At 46.6% G+C, this 27,550-nt stretch overlaps 1 protein-coding gene and 1 long non-coding RNA gene across 3 annotated transcripts in view; one reads left to right on the top strand and one right to left on the bottom strand.

The window, feature by feature from the left end:
* Positions 1–27,550, bottom strand: part of LOC127924438 (polypeptide N-acetylgalactosaminyltransferase 1-like) — a 64,098-nt gene that overhangs the window by 8,826 nt on the left and 27,722 nt on the right. Inside the window, exons 2-4 of one of the 2 annotated variants that reach the window (XM_052509169.1) lie at positions 23,796–23,907; positions 5,545–5,684; positions 5,191–5,359 (exon numbers count right to left, since the gene is read on the bottom strand). In XM_052509169.1, coding sequence (XP_052365129.1) covers positions 5,191–5,359; positions 5,545–5,683 — 308 coding nt within the window. In that variant the 5' untranslated portion in view covers position 5,684; positions 23,796–23,907. Of the gene's footprint in view, positions 1–5,190; positions 5,360–5,544; positions 5,685–23,795; positions 23,910–27,550 lie in introns of both variants that reach the window. The other variant, XM_052509170.1, reaches the window with a different exon arrangement.
* LOC127924439 (uncharacterized) lies at positions 13,505–14,860 on the top strand. Its single transcript, XR_008117914.1, has 3 exons — positions 13,505–13,582; positions 14,416–14,719; positions 14,787–14,860. It is a non-coding gene; the product is annotated as an uncharacterized LOC127924439 (long non-coding RNA).

Below are 27,550 nucleotides of genomic sequence, written 5' to 3'. Positions count from 1 at the left end.
TGCTCCCTCCCTCCCTCCCTCCCCCCTCCTGCTCCCTCCCTCCTCCCCCCCACTCCTGCTCCCTCCCGCCCCTCCCTCCCGCCCCTCCCTCCCTCCCACCCTCACTCACTCATTCCCCCCTACCTCCCTCAATCACTCCTGCTCCCTCCCTCCATACCTCCCTCCCCTTCCTGCTCCCTCCCTCCCTCCCCCTCCTGCTCCCTCACTCCCTCCCCCACACCTGCTCCCTCCCCCACTCCTGCTCCCTCCCCCACTCCTGCTCCCTCCCTCACTCCTGCTCCCTCCCGCCCTCCTGCTTCCTCCCGCCCTCCCTCCCTCCCTCCCTCCTGCTTCCTCCCGCCCTCCCTCCCTCACTCCTGCTCCCTTCCCCACTCCTGCTCCCTCCCGCCCTGCCTCCCTCCCTCACTCCTGCTCCCTCCCTCCCTCCTGCTTCCTCCCGCCCTCCCTCCATATATCTGCAGAATGTTCCCTCTCTCCCCACCCCTCCCTCAGAGTGATGGAATGTAGCAGGGGAGGAGAGGTGAGAGAAGAGGTGAGGATTCCTTCCCTCCTCCAGCTGCTCTGTCTCTGGAACCTATTACCTCACACACACACAATCGTGGTGTGTGTGTGTGTGTGTGTGTGTGTGTGTGTGTGTGTGTGTGTGTGTGTGTGTGTGTGTGTGTGTGTGTGTGTGTGTGTGTGTGTGTGTGTTGTTTCTGCTCTTAGGGAGGGGGTAAAACAGTTGCGTCAGTTGAGCTACTAGCATGACTTTCCAGACATGATCTATGCTCCGAGACAGACAGAAAACATGACGTCTATAACTCATCATCATCAAGAGTGTGTTTGTTTGTGTGTGTGTGTGTGTGTGTGTGTGTGTGTGTGTGTGTGTGTGTGTGTGTGTGTGTGTGTGTGTGTGTGTGTGTGTGTGTGTGTGTGTGTGTGTGTGTGTGTGTGTGTGTGTGTGTGTGTGTGTGTGTGTGTGTGTGTGTGTGTGAGACACATGGAGAAAGAGAGAGTAGACAAGTTGTGAAAGGAACAACTGGGTGATGGATGAGGCAGTATATTGTGGGGGAGGTCAGTACATTGTGGGGGAGGTCAGTACATTGTGGGGGAGGTCAGTACATTGTGGGGGAGGTCAGTACGGGCTGCACACTGGTTCTGATTAAACACGGGGAACTCTGGAGCACACACACACACACACACACACACACACACACACACACACACACACACACACACACACACACACACACACACACACACACACACACAATACAGCAGTATCCTATTGACCTCCCCATCCAACCTCCATACTAACAGTTGAATTATAAAGCATCAGAAGGGATCTTGGCTCATGCTGGTCTAGTATGTGATTTAATGTGTTGTCTTTGATTTCTCACCACTCCCACCCCACCCAAACCAGCCAAAGACCAGCTCCAGCCCCACCCAATCCCAGACCAGCTCCAGCCCCACCCAATCCCAGACCAGCTCCAGCCCCACTCAGACCAGCTCCAGCCCCACCCATTCCCAAACCAGCTCCAGCTCCAGCCCCACCCAGACCAGCTCCAGCCCCACCCAGCTCCAGCCCCACCCAGACCAGCTCCAGCCCCACCCAATCCCAGACCAGCTCCAGCCCCACCCAGACCAGCTCCAGCCCCACCCATTCCCAAACCAGCTTCAGCCCCACCCAGACCAGCTCCAGCCCCACCCATCTCCAGCCCCACCCAGACCAGCTCCAGGCCCACCCAGACCCAGACCAGCTCCAGGCCCACCCAGACCCAGACCAGCTCCAGGCCCACTCAGACCCAGACCAGCTCCAAACCCACCCAGCCCCAGACCAGCTCCAGGCCCACCCAGCCCCAGACCAGCTCCAACCCTACCCAGCCCCACCCCTATCCAGCCCAGTTCCACCCCTACCCTACCCAGTCCAGCTCCACCCCCAACCAGCCCAGCCCCTATCCAGCCCAGCTCCACCCCCACCCAGCCCAGCCCCATCCAGCCCAGCTCCACCCCCACCCAGCCCAGCCCCATCCCTATCCAGCCCAGCTTCACCCCCACCCAGCCCAACTCCAGCCCAGTCACTGCTGCTATTGACTGAGTCTTATCTGTTAATTGGAAAAGCAGGTGGAGGGAGACGAGCCTGGGACAAAACACTCTCAGTAATCAACTAAAGCTCAGAAAGAGAAACACATTTCACACATCAATGTGCACTGTCTGACTCCAGGCAAGGATGTGTGTGTGTGTGTGTTAGGCATGGGCGGTATCCAGATGTTCGTCATCCCAACCTTCTCTCATCCCGGGATTTACGGTATAACCGGCACAGCACACAAGGGGGTGCTAGAAACACAAGAAAAGCCCATTGGGCCTCTAATACCAGAATGCTAACAAAATTCGCACAAACTAATAGCTATATCACATAGATGCTGTTAGCTAAACGCAAATGAGCGAAAACTAACATAAACTAATCGCAAATGCAAATCCTGCTCACAAAGTTACACAAGCATAGCTAGAGGAGCAGAGGGGAGAAGAAAGGTAGAAGATATAAACGCTAAAGGAAGCACAGGGAGAGATTTAGCAGCAGTACAGATAACTCACCCAGAACTTTTTGATTTCTGGCAGAAAGACATTATAAGATATCGGGTGGCAAACGTTTAATAGTGAATTGTAGTGTAAATTCATCTCATGTGCGCTGCAGAAGAGAGACTCAAGTGTTCTGGGGAACTACGCTTCATAATGTCAAATAATGTGACAGCTGAAATGAAGAACACAAACAGATCTTTCATACGCCTGGAAGGTCGAGTCATTAACATAATCTATAACGTTTCATCTATAACGAATCATCTTTAACTAATCGTCAATAACAAACTAGATAATAACAGATATTTGTCTAACATCTATATCTAATGACCTATAACTAATCATCTGTAACTAACTAACAAACCATAACAATAACTAATAATCATCAATAATAACCTAATACCAAATCACTGCAATTATCTATATTATATTAAAAACTGTCTGGTTCAGGCCCCGAATGCTGATTGGCTGACAGCCGTGGTATATCAGACCGTATACCATGGGTAAGACAAAACATTTATTTTCACTGCTCTAATTATATTGGTAACCAGTTTATAATAGCAATAAGGCACCTCGAGGGTTTGTGATATATGGGCAATATATCACGGCTAAGGGCTGTATCCAGGAATAAGAAGAGCCCTTAGCCGTGGTATATTGGCCATATATCACACCCCCTTGGGCCTTATTGCTAAATATAAATTGGTTGGTTTGAGGCCTGATTGCTGATTGGCTGAAAGCTGTGGTATATCAGACTGTATACCATGGGTGTAACAAAAACATTATTTTTAATGTTCTAATTACCTTAGTAACCAGTTTGTAATATCAACAAGGCACCTCTGGGTTTGTGGCATAAGGCCAATATAGCACAGCTTTAATAAAGATATGTTATTAGTCTGTTGTAGGTGATTATTTCGAGACTATAGAGGATCTTTTGTTCACTGTAACATGGACAATATAGCACAGCTTTAATAAAGATATGTTATTAGTCTGTTGTAGGTGATTATCTCTAGACTATAGAGGATCTGTTGTTCGCTGTAACATGGACAATATAGCACAGCTTTAATAAAGATATGTTATTAGTCTGTTGTAGGTGATTATCTCTAGACTATAGAGGATCTGTTGTAGGTGATTATCTCTAGACTATAGAGGATATGTTGTTCACTGTAACATGGACAATATAGCACAGCTTTAATAAAGATATGGTATTAGTCTGTTGTAGGTGATTATTTCGAGACTAGAGAGGATCTGTTGTAGGCAATTATCTCTAGACTGTATAGGATCTGTTGTAGGTAATTATCTCTAGACTAGAGAGGATCTGTTGTAGGTAATTATCTCTAGACTAGAGAGGATCTGTTGTAGGTAATTATCTCTAGACTAGAGAGGATCTGTTGTTGACTGTAACATGGACAATATAGCACAGCTTTAATAAAGATATGGTATTAGTCTGTTGTAGGTAATTATCTCTAGACTGTATAGGATCTGTTGTAGGTGATTATCTCTAGACTAGAGAGGATCTGTTGTAGGTAATTATCTCTAGACTAGAGAGGATCTGTTGTTGACTGTAACATGGACAATATAGCACAGCTTTAATAAAGATATGTTATTAGTCTGTTGTAGGTGATTATCTCTAGACTAGAGAGGATCAGTTGTAGGTGATTATCTCTAGACTATAGAGGATCTGTTGTAGGTGATTATCTCTAGACTAGAGATGATCTGTTGTGGGTGATTATCTCTAGACTATAGAGGATCTGTTGTAGGTGATTATCTCTAGACTAGATAGGATCTGTTGTAGGTGATTATCTCTAGACTAGATAGGATCTGTTGTAGGTGATTATCTCTAGACTAGAGAGGATCTGTTGTAGGTGATTATCTCTAGACTAGATAGGATCTGTTGTAGGTGATTATCTCTAGACTAGAGAGGATATGTTGTAGGTGATTATTTCGAGACTATAGAGGATATGTTGTTCACTGTAACATGGACAATATAGCACAGCTTTAATAAAGATATGGTATTAGTCTGTTGTAGGCAATTATCTCTAGACTGGATAGGATCTGTTGTAGGTAATTATCTCTAGACTAGAGAGGATCTGTTGTAGTTGATTATCTCTAGACAATAGAGGATCTGTTGTAGGTGATTATCTCTAGACTACAGCGGATCTGTTGTAGGTGATTATCTCTAGACTAGAGAGGATCTGTTGTAGGTGATTATCTCTAGACTAGAGAGGATCTGTTGTAGTTGATTATCTCTAGACAATAGAGGATCTGTTGTAGGTGATTATCTCTAGACTACAGCGGATCTGTTGTAGGTGATTATCTCTAGACTAGAGAGGATCTGTTGTAGGTGATTATCTCTAGACTAGAGAGGATCTGTTGTAGGTGATTATCTCTAGACTAGAGAGGATCTGTTGTAGGTGATTATCTCTAGACTAGAGAGGATCTGTTGTAGGTGATTATCTCTAGACTAGAGAGGATCTGTTGTAGGTGATTATCTCTAGACTAGAGAGGATCTGTTGTAGGTGATTATCTCTAGACTAGAGAGGATCTGTTGTAGGTGATTATCTCCAGACTAGAGAGGATCTGTTGTTCACTGTATAATGGACAATAAAGATGGATTACCAGCTATAGACTCACCCCTCCAGGCGGACATCAGGCAGGGTTCTGTTGAATGCGATCATCTCCGAGGCCATCAGGTTAAACTGGTTGATCTTAAACATCTCCTTCATCTTCTCCTGGTTCTCTTTAGAAATCACCACAGGTTTACCTCCTTCTCCTGGACCCTCCCTGGGACGCAATACTGTATCTACAACACCACAGCGTGAGAGAGAGGTGTGAGTGTGTGTGTGTGTGTGTGTGTGTGTGTGTGTGTGTGTGTGTGTGTGTGTGTGTGTGTGTGTGTGTGTGTGTGTGTGTGTGTGTGTGTGTGTGTGTGTGTGTGTGTGAGTATGAGTGTGCAATGTGTTTGTGTGTATGTGTGTGTGTGCTCACCGTCCCTGCCTGGCAGGCCCCTCTCCCTCTTGTCATCACACTTATTACACTCGCTGAAGTAGAGCAGGATGAACATGTCCAACATCACCCACACCAAGGAGGTGGCCAGAACCACCTTACAGTAGGCAAACCTCCGCATCCTAGAGAGACAGAGAGACAGGAGACAGGAGAGAGACGGAGAGGGGAGAGGAGAGGAGGGAGAGAGAGGAGAGAGAGAGGAGAGGAGAGGAGAGAGAGGAGAGAGAGAGAGAGAGAGAGAGAGAGAGAGAGAGAGAGAGAGAGAGAGAGAGAGAGAGAGAGAGAGAGAGAGAGAGAGAGAGAGAGAGAGAGAGAGAGAGAGAGAGAGAGAGAGAGAGAGAGAGAGAGAGGAGAGAGAGAGAGAGAGAGAGAGAGAGAGAGAGAGAGAGAGAGAGAGAGAGAGAGAGAGAGAGAGAGAGAGAGAGAGAGAGAGAGAGAGAGAGAGAGAGAGAGAGAGAGAGAGAGAGAGAGAGAGAGAGAGAGAGGGAGAGAGAGAGAGAGAGAGAGAGAGAGAGAGAGAGAGAGAGAGAGAGAGAGAGAGAGAGAGAGAGAGAGAGAGAGAGAGAGAGAGAGAGAGAGAGAGAGAGAGAGAGAGAGAGAGAGAGAGAGAGAGAGAGAGAGAGAGAGAGAGAGAGAGAGAGAGAGAGAGAGAGGAGAGAGAGAGAGAGGAGAGAGAGAGAGAGAGAGAGAGAGAGAGAGAGAGAGAGAGAGAGAGAGAGAGAGAGAGAGAGAGAGAGAGAGAGAGAGAGAGAGAGAGAGAGAGAGAGAGAGAGAGAGAGAGAGAGAGAGAGAGAGAGAGAGAGAGAGAGAGAGAGAGAGAGAGAGAGAGAGAGAGAGAGAGAGAGAGAGAGAGAGAGAGAGAGAGAGAGAGAGAGAGAGAGAGAGAGAGAGAGAGAGGAGAGAGAGGAGAGAGGAGAGAGAGAGAGAGAGAGAGAGAGAGAGAGAGAGAGAGAGAGAGAGAGAGAGAGAGGAGAGAGGTAATAAGATGAACACCAGGAAGTTAACCTCAGACCTACTCATTATGTTACAGAGAGAAAGGGCTAGTCACAAACAGCACAATCACACACCTTACACTCTTAGAAAAAAAGGTGCTATCTAGAACCTAAAATGGTTCTTCGGCTGTCCCCATAGGAGAACCCTTTGAAGAAACATTTTTGGTTCCTAGTAAAAACCCTTCTGGGTTCCATGAAGAAAATTTTCACAGAGGGTTCTTCATGGGGACAGCTGAACTACCATTTTGGAACCCTTTTTGTGGATCAATTGAAGCTCTCTTTCTCTCTCTCCCTCTGTCTCGTATCTATCTCCTTTCTCTGCTGACCAAAACACACCCTGTCCTAACACCTGTCCTCTCCCATCTCTTATCTGCTGTGTGGTTAACACACCCTGTCCTAATTACCTGTCCTCTCCCTCTCCCATCTCTTATCTGCCGTGTGGTTAACACACCCTGTCCTATTACCTGTCCTCTCCCATCTCTTATCTGCTGTGTTGTTAACACACCCTGTCCTATTCACCTGTCCTCTCCCATCTCTTATCTGCCGTGTGGTTAACACACCCTGTCCTATTCACCTGTCCTCTCCCTCTCCCATCTCTTATCTGCTGTGTGGTTAACACACCCTGTCCTAATTACCTGTCCTCTCCCTCTCCCATCTCTTATCTGCTGTGTGGTTAACACACCCTGTCCTATTCACCTGTCCTCTCCCATCTCTTATCTGCCGTGTGGTTAACACACCCTGTCCTATTCACCTGTCCTCTCCCATCTCTTATCTGCTGTGTAGTTAACACACCCTGTCCTAAAAACCTGTCCTCTCCCATCTCTTATCTGCCGTGTGGTTAACACACCCTGTCCATTTACCTGTCCTCTCCCATCTCTTATCTGCTGTGTGGTTAACACACCCTGTCCTAAAAACCTGTCCTCTCCCATCTCTTATCTGCCGTGTGGTTAACACACCCTGTCCTATTACCTGTCCTCTCCCATCTCTTATCTGCTGTGTGGTTAACACACCCTGTCCTAAAAACCTGTCCTCTCCCATCTCTTATCTGCTGTGTGGTTAACACACCCCTGTCCATTTACCTGTCCTCTCCCATCTCTTATCTGCCGTGTGGTTAACACACCCTGTCCATTTACCTGTCCTCTCCCATCTCTTATCTGCCGTGTTAACACACCCTGTCCATTTACCTGTCCTCTCCCATCTCTTATCTGCCATATTTAACACACCCTGTCCTATTTAAAACCTGTCCTCTCCCATCTCTTATCTGCCATTTATGGTTAACACCTGTCCTAAAACCTGTCCCTCCTCTCCCATCTCTTATCTGCTGTGTGGTTAACACACCCTGTCCTAAAACCTGTCCTCTCCCATCTGCTGTATCCATTTACCTGTCCTCTCCCATCTCTTATCTGCCGTGTGGTTAACACACCCTGTCCATTTACCTGTCCTCTCCCATCTCTTAAACCTGTCCTCTCCTCTCTCATCTCTTATCTGCCGTGTGGTTAACACACCCTGTCCATTTACCTGTCCTCTCCCATCTCTTATCTGCCATATGGTTAACACACCCTGTCCTAAAACCTGTCCTCTCTCATCTCTTATCTGCTGTGTCCACCCTGTCCATTCACCTGTCCTCTCCCATCTCTTATCTGCCGTGTGGTTAACACACCCTGTCCTATTGTCCTCTCCCTCTCCCACCTGTCCTCCTATTACCTGTCCTCTCCCATCTCTTATCTGCTGTGTGGTTAACACACCCTGTCCTAACCACCTGTCCTCTCCCATCTCTTATCTGCCGTGTGGTTAACACACCCTGTCCTAACCACCTGTCCTCTCCCATCTCTTATCTGCCGTGTGGTTAACACACCCTGTCCTAACACCTGTCCTCTCCCATCTCTTATCTGCCGTGTGGTTAACACACCCTGTCCAATTACCTGTCCTCTCCCATCTCTTATCTGCCGTGTGGTTAACACACCCTGTCCTAAACACCTGTCCTCTCCCATCTCTTATCTGCCGTGTGGTTAACACACCCCATGTCCTATTTACCCTGTCCTCTCCCATCTCTTATCTGCTGTCCTCTCCCTCCTCCCATCTCTTATCTGCCGTGTGTGGTTAACACACCCTGTCCATTTACCTGTCCTCTCCCATCTCTTATCTGCTCCCCATTTACCTGTCCTCTCCATCTCTTATCTGCCGTGTGGTTAACACACCCTGTCCATTTACCTGTCCTCTCCCATCTCTTATCTGCCATGTGGTTAACACACCCTGTCCTAATCTCTTACCCGTGTGGTCCACCCTGTCCTAAAACCTGTCCTCTCCCATCTCTTATCTGCCGTGTGGTTAACACACCCTGTCCATTTACCTTCCTCTCCCACCTGTCCTCTCCCATCTCTTATCTGCCGTGTGGTTAACACACCTGTCCTAAAACCTGTCCTCTCTCATCTCTTATCTGCCGTGTGGTTAACACACCCTGTCCATTTACCTGTCCTCTCCCATCTCTTATCTGCCATATGGTTAACCTGTCACCCTGTCCTAAAATTTACCTGTCCTCTCCCATCTCTTATCTGCCGTGTGGTTAACACACCCTGTCCTAAAAACCTGTCCTCTCCCATCTCTTATCTGCCGTGTGGTTAACACACCCTTTCCTAAAAACCTGTCCTCTCCCATCTCTTATCTGCCGTGTGGTTAACACACCCTGTCCTAAAAACCTGTCCTCTCTCATCTCTTATCTGCTGTGTGGTTATCAGTTCTCTCTCTAGAGGTCACCTCTTCATTTTAAGAAACAGCCCAAAACAAGCACAGTATAGTCTCTCTCTCTGTCACTTCCTGTGTGTGTGTTCGTGTGACTCAGCTACCTTGTCCCCTCTTTCTAGGTGCCTTTCTTTCTATTTCATTTTCTGTTCACTCACCGTCTCTCTCTCCTCTAACTGTGCAGTGGTCTCCTCTCTCTCTCTGTCTCTCTCTCTGTCTCCTCTCTGACTGTGCAGTGGTCTCCTCTCTCTCTCTGTCTCTCTCTCTCTAACTGTGCAGTGGTCTCCTCTCTCTATCTCTCTGTCTCCTCTCTAACTGTGCAGTGGTCTCCTCTCTCTCTCTCTGTCTCCTCTCTAACTGTGCAGTGGTCTCCTCTCTCTGTCTCTCTCTAACTGTGCAGTGCTCTCCTCTCTCTCTCTGTCTCTCTAACTGTGCAGTGGTCTCCCCTCTCTCTCTCCTTTAACTGTGCAGTGGTCTCCTCTCTCACTCTCTCTAACTGTGCAGTGGTCTCCTCTCTCTCTAACTGTGCAGTGGTCTCCTCTCTCTCTAACTGTGCAGTGGTCTCCTCTCTCTCTCTCTCTCTCTCTCTCTCTCTGTCACGTGCCTCTCAGGAGGAGGAAAGCCATTCTGCAGTCAGCCATGCCAACATCTCCTCCCCTCTATAGAGTTCACAGTGAATGAACAGGCCAGGCTTCCTCAGGGCCAGAGTCTACAGTTACCAGAGATTATATTTCCTCCTAAGAGCTCAGGAGCTTGACCTTTAAATGTTTCATTTCATCAACGGTATAGTACAGCTTGATACGCTTTTGTCTCCTCTTCTACCTCTCCCTGTCTTACTCTATCCTCACTGGCCCCTCCACTGGGCAGAGTACGGTGGCCTGGTGGAGAGAAGTGTGTGTGTGTGTGTTTAAGAGGATGTGTGTTCGTGAAAGAGAGAGAGTGAGTGTTGTTCATGGATGTGTGTTATCTGGCGCAGCGTGTTCGCACACAACGTTGTTACTCCTCACAGCTGAGTGACAAAGCGTGGGCAGAGAGAAACCACTGAATAGGTCTCCTCCTCACTAAAAATACATCTCTGCTAATCTCATTATTTCTGGCTCACTCTCTCATCTTTAGTCTTTCCTAAACAAACTCTATTCTTATCACTTTCTCTCTCTTTCTCCTACTAGACTTTTCTCTCTGTAACATAATGAGGAGGTTTGAGGTTAACTTCCTGGTGTTCATCTTATTACCTCTCTTTCTCTTTCTCTCTCCCTCTCCTCTCTTTCTCTCTCTCTCTCCTCTCTCTCATCTCTTTCACTCTCTCTCCTCTCTTTCTCTTCTCTCTTTCTCTCTTCTCTCGTTCTCTCTCTCTCTCTCCTCTCTTTCTCTCTCTCCTCTCATTCTCTCTCTCTCTCCTCTCTTTCACTCTCTCTCCTCTCTTTCTCTTCTCTATTTCTCTCTTCTCTCGTTCTCTCTCTCTCTCTCTCTCTCTCTCCTCTCTCTCTCTCCTCTCTTTCTCTCTCTCTCCTCTCTTTCTCTCTCTCGCTCTCTCTCTCTTCCTCTCTCTCTCTCTCTCTCTCTCTCTCTCGCTCCTCTCTTTCTCTCTCTCGATCCTCTCTTTCTCTCTTCTTACTCTCCCTCACTCTCTCTCTGTCACTCTCGCTCTGTCACACTCGCTCTGTCACTCTGTCTCTAATGTGGGAGCTGGGCCAATACCAGCTCACACTGACCTCATGTGAACTTCACTGACCTAAAACGACATACACACACACTGAGACACGCACACGTGCACACTAGAGGTCGACCGATTATATGATTTTCAATGCCGATACCGATACAGATTATTGGAGGGGGGGGGCGATACCGATTAATCTGCCGACTTAAAAAAAATGTATTTATATATAAATTATATATATATATACACACACATCTTTGTAAAAATGACAATTGCAACAATACTGAATGAACAATGAACACTTTTATTTTAACTTAATATAATACATATTATGGTCTTTTGGATGGGTGTTCTTAAGGTGATTCCACAGGTTGGTGGTATGTTTTGATTTAGTCGTTGCTGACCCCATGTTTACATCTTTATCACAAATAAGACACCTTGCTTTCCCTGGTGCCAATTCCATGTAATAGTCCCACACTGGTGCTCTGCTTTTCTCTGCCATCTGTAAAACACACACAGCTCTGAAAATCAAATCAAATCAAATTGTATTTGTCACATACACATGGTTAGTAGATGTTAATGCGAGTGTAGTGAAATGCTTGTGCTTCTAGTTCCGACAATGCAGTGATAACCAACAAGTAATCTAACTAACAATTCCAAAACTACTGTCTTATACACAGTGTAAGGGGATAAAGAATATGTACATAAGGATATATGAATGAGTGATGGTACAGAGCAGCATACAGTAGATGGTATCGAGTACAGTATATACATATGAGATGAGTATGTAGACAAAGTAAACAAAGTGGCATAGTTAAAGTGGCTAGTGATACATGTATTACATAAGGATGCAGTCGATGATGTAGAGTACAGTATATACATATGCATATGAGATGAATAATGTAGGGTAAGTAACATTATATAAGGTAGCATTGTTTAAAGTGGCTAGTGATATATTTACATAATTTCCCATCAATTCCCATTATTAAAGTGGCTGGAGTTGGGTCAGTGTCAATGACAGTGTGTTGGCAGCAGCCACTCAATGTTAGTGGTGGCTGTTTAACAGTCTGATGGCCTTGAGATAGAAGCTGTTTTTCAGTCTCTCGGTCCCAGCTTTGATGCACCTGTACTGACCTCGCCATCTGGATGATAGCGGGGTGAACAGGCAGTGGTTCGGGTGGTTGATGTCCTTGATGATCTTTATGGCCTTCCTGTAACATCGGGTGGTGTAGGTGTCCTGGAGGGCAGGTAGTTTGCCCCCAGTGATGCGTTGTGCAGACCTCACTACCCTCTGGAGAGCCTTACGGTTGAGGGCGGAGCAGTTGCCGTACCAGGCGGTGATACAGCCCGCCAGGATGCTCTCGATTGTGCATCTGTAGAAGTTTGTGAGTGCTTTTGGTGACAAGCCGAATTTCTTCAGCCTCCTGAGGTTGAAGAGGCGCTGCTGCGCCTTCTTCACGACGCTGTCAGTGTGAGTGAACCAATTCAGTTTGAGGGTGTTCCCTCTGCTGTTTCCTGAAGTCCACAATCATCTCCTTAGTTTTGTTGACGTTGAGTGTGAGGTTATTTTCCTGACACCACACTCCGAGGGCCCTCACCTCCTCCCTGTAGGCCGTCTCGTCGTTGTTGGTAATCAAGCCTACCACTGTTGTGTCGTCCGCAAACTTGATGATTGAGTTGGAGGCGTGCGTGGCCACGCAGTCGTGGGTGAACAGGGAGTACAGGAGAGGGCTCAGAACGCACCCTTGTGGGGCCCCCGTGTTGAGGATCAGCGGGGAGGAGATGTTGTTGCCTACCCTCACCACCTGGGGGCGGCCCGTCAGGAAGTCCAGTACCCAGTTGCACAGGGCGGGGTTCAGGGTCTCGAGCTTGATGACGAGCTTGGAGAGTACTATGGTGTTGAATGCCGAGCTGTAGTCGATGAACAGCATTCTCACATAGGTATTCCTCTTGTCCAGGTGGGTTAGGGCAGTGTGCAGTGTGGTTGAGATTGCATCGTCTGTGGACCTATTTGGGCGGTAAGCAAATTGGAGTGGGTCTAGGGTGTCAGGTAGGGTGGAGGTGATATGGTCCTTGACTAGTCTCTCAAAGCACTGAAGTGACAATGATACTGAAGAGTCTGCTTAGGAGACAAATACACTCAACTGTTTGAATAAAAATAGAGTTTAAGTTACCTGTGATGAATGTTGAAAACAAAAACTGTCATTTCTATATGCAGGAAATCCTATTTTAATAATGGACATGGTAAGAATTGACTACCAGAGTGCGAGTCATATTTCCCATGACACCTTCTAGCAAAATCTGAAAATTGGTTCCTTTATTCATTTAGTCCATAGGATATTTTTTAGACTCACTTAAAATAAGGTCTGTGTTTTGTGTGCTTACACCACCGTGCCAATTTTATAACTGTGTAGATATCCATAGGACAAGGTAACTCTGATCAATATTGGCTAAATATAAGCGAAGATCTTTTTTTTTGTAGAGTGGATTTATGAAAATATGTTGACAAACGTTACCTTTTCCTAGTGAGATTTACATGGGTATCAAAACGCAGAGGTGGTTTAAGCCTGAACGAAACACAGACCTTATCTGAAGTAGATCAAGACATCCTCTATGGAAGACATGAACAGAGGTGGTTTAAGCCTGAACCAAACACAGACCTTATCTGAAGTAGATCAAGACATCCTCTATGGAAGACATGAACAGAGGTGGTTTAAGCCTGAACGAAACACAGACCTTATCTGAAGTAGATCAAGACATCCTCTATGGAAGACATGAACAGAGGTGGTTTAAGCCTGAACGAAACACAGACCTTATCTGAAGTAGATCAAGACATCCTCTATGGAAGACATGAACAGAGGTGGTTTAAGCCTGAACGAAACACAGACCTTATTGGAAGTAGATCAAGACATCCTCTATGGAAGACATGAACAGAGGTGGTTTAAGCCTGAACGAAACACAGACCTTATCTGAAGTAGATCAAGACATTCTCTATGGAAGACATGAACAGAGGTGGTTTAAGCCTGAACGAAACACAGACCTTATCTGAAGTAGATCAAGACATTCTCTATGGAAGACATGAACAGAGGTGGTTTAAGCCTGAACGAAACACAGACCTTATCTGAAGTAGATCAAGACATTCTCTATGGAAGACATGAACAGAGGTGGTTTAAGCCTGAACGAAACACAGACCTTATTGGTAGATCAAGACATTCTCTATGGAAGACATGAACAGAGGTGGTTTAAGCCTGAACGAAACACAGACCTTATTGGAAGTAGATCAAGACATTCTCTATGGAAGACATGAACAGAGGTGGTTTAAGCCTGAACCAAACACAGACCTTATCTGAAGTAGATCAAGACATTCTCTATGGAAGACATGAACAGAGGTGGTTTAAGCCTGAACGAAACACAGACCTTATCTGAAGTAGATCAAGACATTCTCTATGGAAGACATGAACAGAGGTGGTTTAAGCCTGAACGAAACACAGACCTTATTTGAAGTAGATCAAGACATTCTCTATGGAAGACATGAACAGAGGTGGTTTAAGCCTGAACGAAACACAGACCTTATTGGAAGTAGATCAAGACATTCTCTATGGAAGACATGAACAGAGGTGGTTTAAGCCTGAACGAAACACAGACCTTATTGGAAGTAGATCAAGACATTCTCTATGGAAGACATGAACAGAGGTGGTTTAAGCCTGAACGAAACACAGACCTTATCTGAAGTAGATCAAGACATTCTCTATGGAAGACATGAACAGAGGTGGTTTAAGCCTGAAGACCTTATTGGAAGTAGATCAAGACATTCTCTATGGAAGACATGAACAGAGGTGGTTTAAGCCTGAACGAAACACAGACCTTATTGGAAGTAGATCAAGACATTCTCTATGGAAGACATGAACAGAGGTGGTTTAAGCCTGAACCAAACACAGACCTTATCTGAAGTAGATCAAGACATTCTCTATGGAAGACATGAACAGAGGTGGTTTAAGCCTGAACGAAACACAGACCTTATCTGGAAGTAGATCAAGACATTCTCTATGGAAGACATGAACAGAGGTGGTTTAAGCCTGAACGAAACACAGACCTTATCTGAAGTAGATCAAGACATCCTCTATGGAAGACATGAACAGAGGTGGTTTAAGCCTGAACGAAACACAGACCTTATTGGAAGTAGATCAAGACATTCTCTGTGGAAGACATGAACAGAGGTGGTTTAAGCCTGAACGAAACACAGACCTTATTGGAAGTAGATCAAGACATTCTCTATGGAAGACATGAACAGAGGTGGTTTAAGCCTGAACCAAACACAGACCTTATTGGAAGTAGATCAAGACATTCTCTATGGAAGACATGAACAGAGGTGGTTTAAGCCTGAACCAAACACAGACCTTATTGGAAGTAGATCAAGACATCCTCTATGGAAGACATGAACAGAGGTGGTTTAAGCCTGAACCAAACACAGACCTTATTGGAAGTAGATCAAGACATTCTCTGTGGAAGACATGAACCCCTTTTAAGTTCAGCCGCAAGTTATTACAGGAATTATAACGCGTCAACTATTTCTCTCTAAACCATATACCTTTGACTATTACGAGGCTGCTGCTGCCTACTACCCCTCAGTCAGACTGCTCTATCAAATATCAAATCACAGACTTAACTATAATAAACACACAGAAATATGAGCCTTAGGCCAAATCCGGAAACTATCACCTCGAAAACAAAACGTTTATTCCGTTCCGTATTTTATCTAACGGGTGGCAACCCTAAGTCTAAATATTCCTGTTACATTGCACAACCTTCAATGTTATGTCATAATTACGTAAAATTCTGGCAAATTAGTTCGCAAAGAGCCAGGCGGCTCAAACTGTTGCATATACCCTGACTCTGCGTGTAATGAACGCAAGAGGTGACACAATTTCACCTGGTTAATATTGCCTGCTAACCTGGATTTCTTTTAGCTAAATATGCAGGTTTAAAAATATATACTTCTGTGTATTGATTTTAAGAAAGGCATTGATGTTTATGGTTAGGTACACGTTGGAGCAACGACAGTCGTTGATTGATTGTTTTTATAAGATAAGTTTAATGCTAGCTAGCAACTTACCTTGGCTTACTGCATCCACGTAACAGGCAGCCTCAGGTGCTAATCAGGTGGTTAGAACATTGGACTAGTTAACTGTAAGGTTGCAAGACGAATCCCCAAGTTGACAAGGAACAAATCTATCGTTCTGCCCCTGAACAAGGCAGTTAACCCACCGTTCCAAGGCCGTCATTGAAAATAAGAATGTGTTCTTAACTGACTTTCCTAGTTAAATAAAGGTGTAAAAAAAATATTATAAAAATAAATAAAAATAAAATTAGAATCTGCAAAATCGGCGCCCAAAAATCCAGATTTCTGATCGTTATGAAAACTTTAAATCTGCCCTAATTAATCGGCCATTCCGATTAATCAGTCAACCGCTAGCACACACACACACACACACACACACACACACACACACACACACACACACACACACACACACACACACACACACACACACACACACACACACACACACACACACACACACACACACACACACACACACACACACACACACACACAGTCCCTCAGTTTGCCTTCTCTGCAGACTGTATTTCTAATCTGGGATGGCAGAGGACACCCCACTATCTCTTCCCTGCTCACGTTGGCTTCTGGCTCACTCTGTGTGTGTGTGTGTATGAGTGAGTGAGTGAGTGAGTGAGTGAGAGTGAGTGAGTGAGTGAGTGAGTGAGTGAGTGAGTGAGTGAGTGAGTGAGTGAGTGAGTGAGTGAGTGAGTGAGTGAGTATGTCTATATTACATTTCAGTTTTCAGTTTGTTAGTATTTCTAGTCTCTGACAAAAATAGACTGCCTCTCTGACACAACACAGACAACCCCCTCTCTCTCTCAAATCCCTCCCTCTTTCTTTTCACTCTACCTTTTTCATCTCCATATCTTCACTCCATTTCCCCCTCCCTTCGATTAACATCCCTCTCTCATCTCCCCTCTCCATCTCCTCCCCCTCCCCCCCCCTCTCTCATCTCCCCTCCCCTCCCCTCTCTCATCTCCCCTCCCCCCTCCCATCCCCCTCTCCCCTCATCTCCCCTCCCCTCCCCTCTCTCATCTCCCCTCCCCTCTATCCCCTCCACCCTCTCCTCTCTCCCCTCTCTCATCTCCCCTCCCCCTCCCATCTCCCCTCCCCTCTCTCCATTACGTTTTCTCCTTTCCAGAGTGGTTGCCATCCCTACTTGCCTTCACAGAGGAGATCCCCTCCTCTCTTCCTCTCTCCTTCCTCCGCTGGTTTAATCCTCCGTTCGAGGGAGATTACACAACTACTGGGTTACAGCCAGAGAATAATGATCCTCTGAGGCTTGGAGATGTTCACTACTCAAGGATTTATGGAGTTGCTATGAGGAATGTGCTCAATGGGATTCTCTGTGTGTCCTGTGTGCGTGTGTTGTCATGACACCAGAATTTAGAACCCAGTGCATTATCAAGCACACAAAAGCACACACACACGGTCATAAATGATCATAGTGTGTTTGTGTGAGCAGCCCAGGCACGCACACACACACACACACACACACACACACACACACACACACACACACACACACACACACACACACACACACACACACACACACACACACACACTAGGACTTGCACAATTACCATGTAAATGACGGATGAAGAAGTCATGGAAATAAATGAACCGTCATAACCATTAATTATTTGTAATAAAAACAATTCTAAAACAAGTCTGAGTTGGGAATGAACAGCTGACTGAAATATGCATGGTTCCCCGGTTCAAATGTTGAAGATACGAGTGCATCGGCCCGTGGAGCCCAAACCCATCCAAATGTAGCATGAATCAGTCAGAAAAACCATTGAAACGTTTCGAACCGCCAGTTCACTGACGTTGTTTACTCACATCATTTTATTTCCCCTCTGAAAATATCTGGAATCTTTTGTGAGTTAATAGATGCGTCTTCTCCTATTGAACTAAGCAGGGAAATGACCGTATTGATCTCCAAGTCAGATTCCACCTGTGCATACAGAGCACAGCTGCTCACGTCAACCAGAACCTCCCCGATCAAATACTCCTATATCTGCACGGCGCCTTCAGCATTCAAACGCATGGAAAATGGCTCTCGCAATGTCAAATCATAGGCTTTATTAGTTGGGTGACAATGTCATTTGCTGGGTCATTGTTACCAAATGCACAGTAGAAAAGGGTGTTTTACTGACAGATTTGTGTAGGCTACCAGAGTGGACACAACTCACATCCTACAGACTGCACATCTTACTGCTGATTGGGCTTTTAGATGGACAGATTCACCATGACACATTATTTTGGTAGTTTTGCTTTCATTTTTACATGAACATGATAAAGTTGTAATTTCCTAACTAGGACAGCTGCACTGTAGGCCTGTGGTCTGAGTCTGAGCAGGAGAACACCAGCTCTCCTCCGGAACTTTGCAAACCGTCAAAACCATTCACTTTTCAAACCCAAAGCTATGCAATAGAATGAATGTGTTCATGCAACAGATGTTAATGGATCGAATGGTATCGAACACAATCACATCAATTCCTTCCCCTATTCAAACCGAATCACACCGATACTTTTGGTTTCAAACGTATATCGTTCCTGTATCATATCGGAGCCCATGTATCTAGATGTGTGTCAAATCGTGCTTGTAAGGAGAGATGCACATCCCTAGTCACTTGAGTTGAATCAGCAAATCACAGAGTATATTTCCTGCTTTTACTTCCTGTTTTTACTTCCTGTTTTTACTTCCTGTTTTGCTCCTATGGGTACGCAATTCCTGCCAGTCCACCCATTATGCCCATTCTACTCATTCTATTTCTATGGCAGCACATGCAGAGGAGAGGAGAAAATGTGTCCCCCAATGATTATTTTTTGCTATTTGGACGGTTATTACGGAGACACAGTTGTTTGACTGACCAATTACTGTCATCTGAAATTCCAGGAGCGTCACAGCCCTAACACACACACACACACTTCTGAAGGCGGTAGAGGAAGGTAAAGGGAGGGGGAGGTAGAGGGAGGTAGAAAGGGAGGGAGGTAGAAGGAGGTGGAAGGCGGTAGAGGGAGGTAAAGGGAGGGGGAGGTAGAGGGAGGTAGAAAGGGAGGGAGGTAGAAGGAGGGGGAAGGTGGTAGAGGGAGGTAAAGGGAGGGGGAGGTAGAGGGAGGTAGAAAGGGAGGGAGGTAGAAGGAGGGGGAAGGCGGTAGAGGGAGGTAAAGGGAGGGGGAGGTAGAGGGAGGTAGAAAGGGAGGGGAAGGGGAAGGTAGGGAGGGAGGTAAAGGGAAAGGGGGAGGTAGAGGGAGGTAGAAAGGGAGGGGGAGGGGAGAAGGAGGGGAAGGCAGTAGAGGGAGGTAGAGGGAGGGGGAGGGAGAGGGAGGGGGAGGTAGAGGGAGGTAGAAAGGGAGGGGGAGGTAGAGGGAGGTAGAAGGAGGGGAGGGAGAGTGAGGGGGGGGAGGAGGGAGAGAGGGAGGTAGAAGGAGGGAGGGGGAGGGAGGGGGAAGGCAGTAGAGGGAGGGGAGGGAGGGAGGGAGGTAGAGGGAGTTAGAGAGGGAGGGAGGTAGAAGGAGGGGGAAGGCGGTAGAGGGAGGTAAAGGGAGGGGGAGGTAGAGGGAGGTAGAAAGGGAGGGAGGTAGAAGGAGGTGGAAGGCGGTAGAGGGAGGTAAAGGGAGGGGGAGGTAGAGGGAGGTAGAAAGGGAGATAGAAGGAGGGGGAAGGTGGTAGAGGGAGGTAAAGGGAGGGGGAGGTAGAGGGAGGTAGAAAGGGAGGGAGGTAGAAGGAGGTGGAAGGCGGTAGAGGGAGGTAAAGGGAGGGGGAGGTAGAGGGAGGTAGAAAGGGAGGGAGGTAGAAGGAGGGGGAAGGTGGGGAGGTAGAGGGAGGGGAGGGAGGGGAGGGGGAGGTAGAAAGGGAGGGAGGTAGAAGGAGGGAGAAGGCGGTAGAGGGAGGTAGAGGGAGGGGAGGGAGGGAGGTAGAAAGGGAGGGAGGTAGAAGGAGGGGAAGGCGGTAGAGGGAGGGAGGTAGAAAGGGAGGGAGGTAGGTAGAAGGGGGGGAGGCGGTAGAAAGGGAGGGGGAGGTAGAGGGAGGTAGAAGGGAGGGAGGAGAAGGAGGGGAAGGCGGTAGAGGGAGGTAGAGGGAGGGGGAGGGAGAGGGAGGGGGAGGTAGAAAGGGAGGGAGGTAGAAGGAGGGGGAGGTAGAGGGAGGTAGGGAGGGGGAGGGAGGGGAGGGGGAGGTAGAAAGGGAGGGAGGTAGAAGGAGGGGAGGGGTAGAGGGAGGTAAAGGGAGGGGAGGTAGAGGGAGGTAGAAAGGGAGGGAGGTAGAAGGAGGGGAAGGCGGTAGGGGAGGTAAAGGGAGGGGAGGTAGAGGGAGGTAGAAAGGGAGGGAGGTAGGTAGAAGGAGGGGGAAGGCGGTAGAGGGAGGTAGAGGGAGGGGGAGGTAGAGGGAGGTAGAGGGAGGGAGGGAGGGAGGTAGAAAGGGAGGGAGGTAGGAGGGGGAAGGCGGTAGAGGGAGGTAGGGAGGGAGGGGGGAGGTAGAAAGGGAGGGGGTAGAAGGAGGTGGAAGGGAGGGGAGGTAGGGGAGGGGGAGGTAGAGGGGGGGGGTAGAGGGAGTGAGGGAGGGAGGGGGAGGGAGGGGGGAGGGAGGTAGAGGGAGTGAGAGGGAGGTAGAGGGAGGGGTAAAGAGAGAGAAACTGCCCACAAAGGCAAAATAAAAGCACTGTCAAATTGATTACTGATGCAAAGCTTGGCACCAATGCAAAGTGGAATGAAACACTTCAATCTCAAATCACTCAGGCATTTTAGGACTGGAATCAATACACATTACTGTCACTGTGAGGGTGTTTCCTAGCACCAACACACACCCAACCAGTCTTATAAACCACAGCTCCCCTCCTCCCCCTGGCCTCTATGAATCCTGTGTAATTGCTCTTTTAACACAACTTGTAATTGGGGCGTGGTGACTACATCTCTGAGGCTTTGCACGCACACACACACACACACACACACACACACACACACACACACACACACACACACACACACACACACACACACACACACACACACACACACACACACACACACACACACACACACACACACACACACACACACACACACACACACACACACACACACACACACACGATCAAATCACACAAGCATCTCTGTGAGCAGTTTGACCCAGCAGACTTCTATCAGTCCCTCTGTGTCATATTGACCTGGTCCAGTCAATGTCGGATGACTACAGTTTAGCCATGTGAAAGCTGTAGTAGTAAAACTAACATATAACTGGTCCTCTCTCACACACACACAAAGCTGTAGTAGTAAAACTAACATAACTGGTCCTCTCTCACACACACACAAAGCTGTAGTAGTAAAACTAACATAACTGGTCCCCTCTCACACACACACAAAGCTGTAGTAGTAAAACTAACATGGTCCCCTCTCACACACACACAAAGCTGTAGTAGTAAAACTAACATATAACTGGTCCTCTCTCACACACACACAAAGCTGTAGTAGTAAAACTAACAGAACTGGTCCCCTCTCACACACACACAAAGCTGTAGTAGTAAAACTAATATAACTGGTCCTCTCTCTCACACACACACAAAGCTGTAGTAGTAAAACTAACATATAACTGGTCCTCTCTCACACACACACAAAGCTGTAGTAGTAAAACTAACAGAACTGGTCCTCTCTCTCACACACACACAAAGCTGTAGTAGTAAAACTAACAGAACTGGTCCTCTCTCACACACACACAAAGCTGTAGTAGTAAAACTAACAGAACTGGTCCCCTCTCACACACACACAAAGCTGTAGTAGTAAAACTAACATATAACTGGTCCTCTCTCACACACACACAAAGCTGTAGTAGTAAAACTAACAGAACTGGTCCTCTCTCACACACACACAAAGCTGTAGTAGTAAAACTAACAGAACTGGTCCCCTCTCACACACACACACAAAGCTGTAGTAGTAAAACTAACATATAACTGGTCCTCTCTCACACACACACAAAGCTGTAGTAGTAAAACTAACATATAACTGGTCCTCTCTCACACACACACAAAGCTGTAGTAGTAAAACTAATATAACTGGTCCCCTCTCACACACACACAAAGCTGTAGTAGTAAAACTAACAGAACTGGTCCTCTCTCTCACACACACACAAAGCTGTAGTAGTAAAACTAACAGAACTGGTCCTCTCTCACACACACACAAAGCTGTAGTAGTAAAACTAACATATAACTGGTCCTCTCTCTCACACACACACAAAGCTGTAGTAGTAAAACTAACATATAACTGGTCCCCTCTCACACACACACAAAGCTGTAGTAGTAAAACTAATATAACTGGTCCTCTCTCACACACACACAAAGCTGTAGTAGTAAAACTAACAGAACTGGTCCTCTCTCACACACACACAAAGCTGTAGTAGTAAAACTAACAGAACTGGTCCTCTCTCTCACACACACAAAGCTGTAGTAGTAAAACTAACATAACTGGTCCTCTCTCACACACACACAAAGCTGTAGTAGTAAAACTAACAGAACTGGTCCTCTCTCACACACACACAAAGCTGTAGTAGTAAAACTAACATAACTGGTCCTCTCTCACACACACACAAAGCTGTAGTAGTAAAACTAACATATAACTGGTCCTCTCTCACACACACACAAAGCTGTAGTAGTAAAACTAACATAACTGGTCCCCTCTCACACACACACAAAGCTGTAGTAGTAAAACTAACATATAACTGGTCCTCTCTCACACACACACAAAGCTGTAGTAGTAAAACTAACATATAACTGGTCCCCTCTCACACACACACAAAGCTGTAGTAGTAAAACTAATATAACTGGTCCTCTCTCACACACACACAAAGCTGTAGTAGTAAAACTAACAGAACTGGTCCTCTCTCACACACACACAAAGCTGTAGTAGTAAAACTAACATATAACTGGTCCTCTCTCACACACACACAAAGCTGTAGTAGTAAAACTAACAGAACTGGTCCTCTCTCACACACACACAAAGCTGTAGTAGTAAAACTAATATAACTGGTCCTCTCTCACACACACACAAAGCTGTAGTAGTAAAACTAACAGAACTGGTCCTCTCTCTCACACACACAAAGCTGTAGTAGTAAAACTAATATATAACTGGTCCTCTCTCACACACACACAAAGCTGTAGTAGTAAAACTAACATATAACTGGTCCTCTCTCACACACACACAAAGCTGTAGTAGTAAAACTAACATATAACTGGTCCTCTCTCACACACACACAAAGCTGTAGTAGTAAAACTAACATATAACTGGTCCTCTCTCACACACACAAAGCTGTAGTAGTAAAACTAACATATAACTGGTCCTCTCTCACACACACACAAAGCTGTAGTAGTAAAACTAACATATAACTGGTCCTCTCTCACACACACACAAAGCTGTAGTAGTAAAACTAACATAACTGGTCCTCTCTCACACACACACAAAGCTGTAGTAGTAAAACTAACATATAACTGGTCCTCTCTCACACACACACAAAGCTGTAGTAGTAAAACTAACATATAACTGGTCCTCTCTCTCACACACACAAAGCTGTAGTAGTAAAACTAACATATAACTGGTCCCCTCTCACACACACACAAAGCTGTAGTAGTAAAACTAACAGAACTGGTCCTCTCTCTCACACACACAAAGCTGTAGTAGTAAAACTAACATATAACTGGTCCTCTCTCACACACACACAAAGCTGTACCTGTCCTGCTGAGTAAAGGGGTCTCTGGTCCAGATGTACAGAGGCTCCACCAGCAGGGGGAGGAGCTTCAGAGATCCCACTTCCTCCTTCGCTTGTCACTCAAACATGCTCCCTGGAGACACAGAAACACATTGGTCAGTCTTCAAGCAACTCCCTCACACATACAGACACAGACAATACAGACCTGAGTCCAAGTGTCGCCCCACTGGCAAGACCATGAGAAGACTAGTGTGGTTTAAGGTGAAGAAACAGGACTAACTCAGCCCCAAACCTGTGGCTACGTCAGACTTCAGACCAACACGTCCACTGACGTGTGGTTTACAGCCTTCTACAGTGTGAGAGTTCAGAAGGGCTCAGGAAGCCCCTGTTCAGTGATCTGTCTCTCACTCCTCTCCTCTGTGTGGACACCACATGTTCCTGACCCCTCACTCTGGACCCGACCTGACCCAACCCACCGCCACAGTGTTCCCATCACACCTCAGGGACACACACATCCAGAGAGAGAGAACGAACGGCGTCACGGGGAGTGGAAGAGAGATCAGATGGCATGTCACTCAACAGGCTAACACACACTTCCTTCACCACTTCCCTCTGTGGCAGGAAATGCATCATCACCATCACATCATATCACCTGGCTGTCTATCACTCAGAACATAGAGCAGGATCCAGATCATCTCTGTCATCAGCATGATTCACTGCTCACAGCTTCACAGCAGCCTCAGTATGTCTCACCTCCCAAGACCAATCCTCTATGGTTTCAATGGACTAATGGGCTCAAATATATTTCAATCAAAGAAGACAAATAACATCCAGCCAAAGATGAACCTGTGATGGTACAAAGACACACACACACACACACACACACACACACACACACACACACACACACACACACACACACACACACACACACACACACACACACACACACACACACACACACACACACACACACACACACACACACACACACACACACACACACACTACACTGGAGGCTCAAGAACCAGCAGCAGGATGAGAGGCCGGAGTGACGCATGAGGAATGGATTGAGGGAGGGCTGAAGATTCTCAGAGCTGCTCATTTTAGGGGATTAATCTTCTATTTCTGACAAACAGAAATAAACCTCCCCAGAGAGAGAAAGAGAAAGAGAGACAGAGAGAGGGAGAGAGAAAAGAGAGAGAGAGAGAGAGAGAGAGAGAGAGAGAGAGAGAGAGAGAGAGACAGAGACTGAGAGAGACAGAGAGAGAGAGAGAGAGAGAGGGAGACAGAGAGAAAGAGAGAGACAGAGACTGAGAGACAGAGAGAGAGAGCGAGAGAGAGACAGAGAGAAAGAGAGAGACAGAGAGAGAGCGAGACAGAGACTGAGAGAGACAGAGAGAGAGAGAGAGAGAGAGAGAGAGAGAGAGAGAGAGACAGAGACAGAGACAGAGAGAGAGAGAGAGAGAGAGAGAGAGAGAGAGAGAGAGAGAGAGAGAGAGAAAGAGAGACAGAGAGAGAGAGAGAGAGAGAGAGAGAGAGAGAGACAGAGAGAGAGAGAGAGAGAGAGAGAGAGAGACAGAGAGAGAGACAGAGAGACAGAGAGAGAGAGAGAGAAAGAGAGAGAGAGACAGAGAGACAGAGAGACAGAGAGAGAGAGAGAGAGAGAGAAAGAGAGACAGAGAGACAGAGAGACAGAGAGAAAGAGAGAAAGAGAGAGAGAGAAAGAGAGACAGAGAGACAGAGAGACAGAGAGAAAGAGAGAGACAGAGACAGAGACAGAGAGAGAGAGAGAGAGAGACAGAGAGAGACAGAGAGAGAGAGAGAGAGAGAGAGAGAGAGAGAGAGAGAGAGAGAGAGAGAGAGAGAGAGAGAGAGAGAGAGAGAGAGAGAGAGAGAGAGAGAGAGTGAGAGAGAAAGACGTCCTCCAGAACCACAGTCTGGTTCTTGGCCTACATACAACCGAGACATCAGTCTGGTCTAGTGGGGCTTTATCCTGACAGAATGTGTGAATGCGAGGCATTGGGTTTCCACTGTAGCAGATAATGTCGTCCTTCAGCGTCTGATGGCAAAGAGATCTGCCACTGGGAACAGACGTCAAGTCAACGTCTATTCCACGTTGGTTCAAAGTCATTTAATTTAAATTATATGGAAACAACGTTAATTCAACCAGTGTGTGCCAAGTGGGCTGTGTGTGTGTGTGTGTGTGTGTGTGTGTGTGTGTGTGTGTGTGTGTGTGTGTGTGTGTGTGTGTGTGTGTGTGTGTGTGTGTGTGTGTGTGTGTGTGTGTGTGTGTAACCCCCTCGACACACACACCATGCTCTGTGATGCAGAGCTAGAAAATGTTTCAGTTGTAGTGTAATGTGAAGATTAGAGAAGAACAAGCAAGGAGAGCATCTATAAATACACTGCTACACTGCCTGGCAATCATCACTAACCTGCATCCCATCCCTCCCTCCAGACCCAGGCAGGCATCACAAAACATCACCCTATCTAGTACCAATGATAGGAGGATGTCCATGCATCTCTCTAATTCTCCCTCCCTCCCCATCTTCTCAAGCCAGTGGCTCACTGAACCTCCTGCCAGTTTGCGTTCTCTAGCCCAGTGAGTGTGTGTATATATTTGTGTGTCTGTCTGTGTAAGTGTGCTTTGTGTGTGTGTGAGGTCAGGTGTGTGAAGTGTTAATAACAGTGCAGCAGATAGCAGTCACTAGGCTCCTCTCCAAAGCAGACAGCCAGGTCTACCAACAACACATTCCACGGAGAGTAGATAGCTCTAACAGAGAGTAGAGGGCTCTAACAGAGAGTAGAAAAACAGCTAACAGAGTTAAACAGCCAGAGTGTGAGTGGCTGCTAACAGAGAGTAGAGAGCCCAACTAACAGAGAGTAGAGAGCACTCCACTTTAACAGAGATATAGAGAGCACTAACAGAGAGTAGATAAATACACTCTAACAGAGCATCCTTATGTAGAGAGCTCTAACAGAGTATATACTGTAGAGTAGCAGCTCAGCATATATCCTTATGTACATATTCTAACAGAACAGTAGAATTGTTAGTTAGATTACTTGTTGGTTATCACTGCATTGTCGGAACAGAGAGAGAGCTACTAACAGCATTTAACATCTGCTAACAGAGAGTAGAGTGACAAATAACAGAGATAGAGAGCTCTAAGATAGCAGAGAAAGCAGAGCCAGGTCTACCAAACAGAGAGTAGAGAGCTCTAACAGAGAGTAGAGGGCTCTAACAGAGAGTAGAGAGCACTAACAGAGAGTAGAGAGCTCTAACAGAGAGTAGAGAGCACTAACAGAGAGTAGAGAGCTCTAACAGAGAGTAGAGAGCTCTAACAGAGAGTAGAGAGCTCTAACAGAGAGTAGAGAGCTCTAACAGAGAGTAGAGAGCACTAACAGAGAGTAGAGAGCTCTAACAGAGAGAAGAGAGCTCTAACAGAGAGTAGAGAGCACTAACGGAGAGTAGAGACCTCTAACAGAGAGTAGAGACCTCTAACAGAGAGTAGAGAGGGCTCTAAAAGAGCGTAACAGAGAGTAGAGAGCTCTAACAGAGAGTAGAGAGCTCTAACAGAGAGTAGAGAGCTCTAACAGAGAGTAGAGAGCTCTAACAGAGAGTGGAGAGCTCTAACAGAGAGTAGAGAGCCCTAACGGAGAGTAGAGAGCACTAACGGAGAGTAGAGAGCTCTAACAGAGAGTAGAGAGCTCTAACAGAGAGTAGAGAGCTCTAACAGAGAGTAGAGACCTCTAACAGAGAGTAGAGAGCCCTA

This window comes from Oncorhynchus keta, unplaced genomic scaffold (genome assembly GCF_023373465.1).
Source record: "Oncorhynchus keta strain PuntledgeMale-10-30-2019 unplaced genomic scaffold, Oket_V2 Un_contig_406_pilon_pilon, whole genome shotgun sequence".
NCBI classification, from domain to species: Eukaryota; Metazoa; Chordata; class Actinopteri; order Salmoniformes; family Salmonidae; genus Oncorhynchus; species Oncorhynchus keta.
The sequence above is the reverse complement of the archived record's forward strand: the minus strand, read 5'-3'. Positions and strand labels throughout refer to the sequence as shown.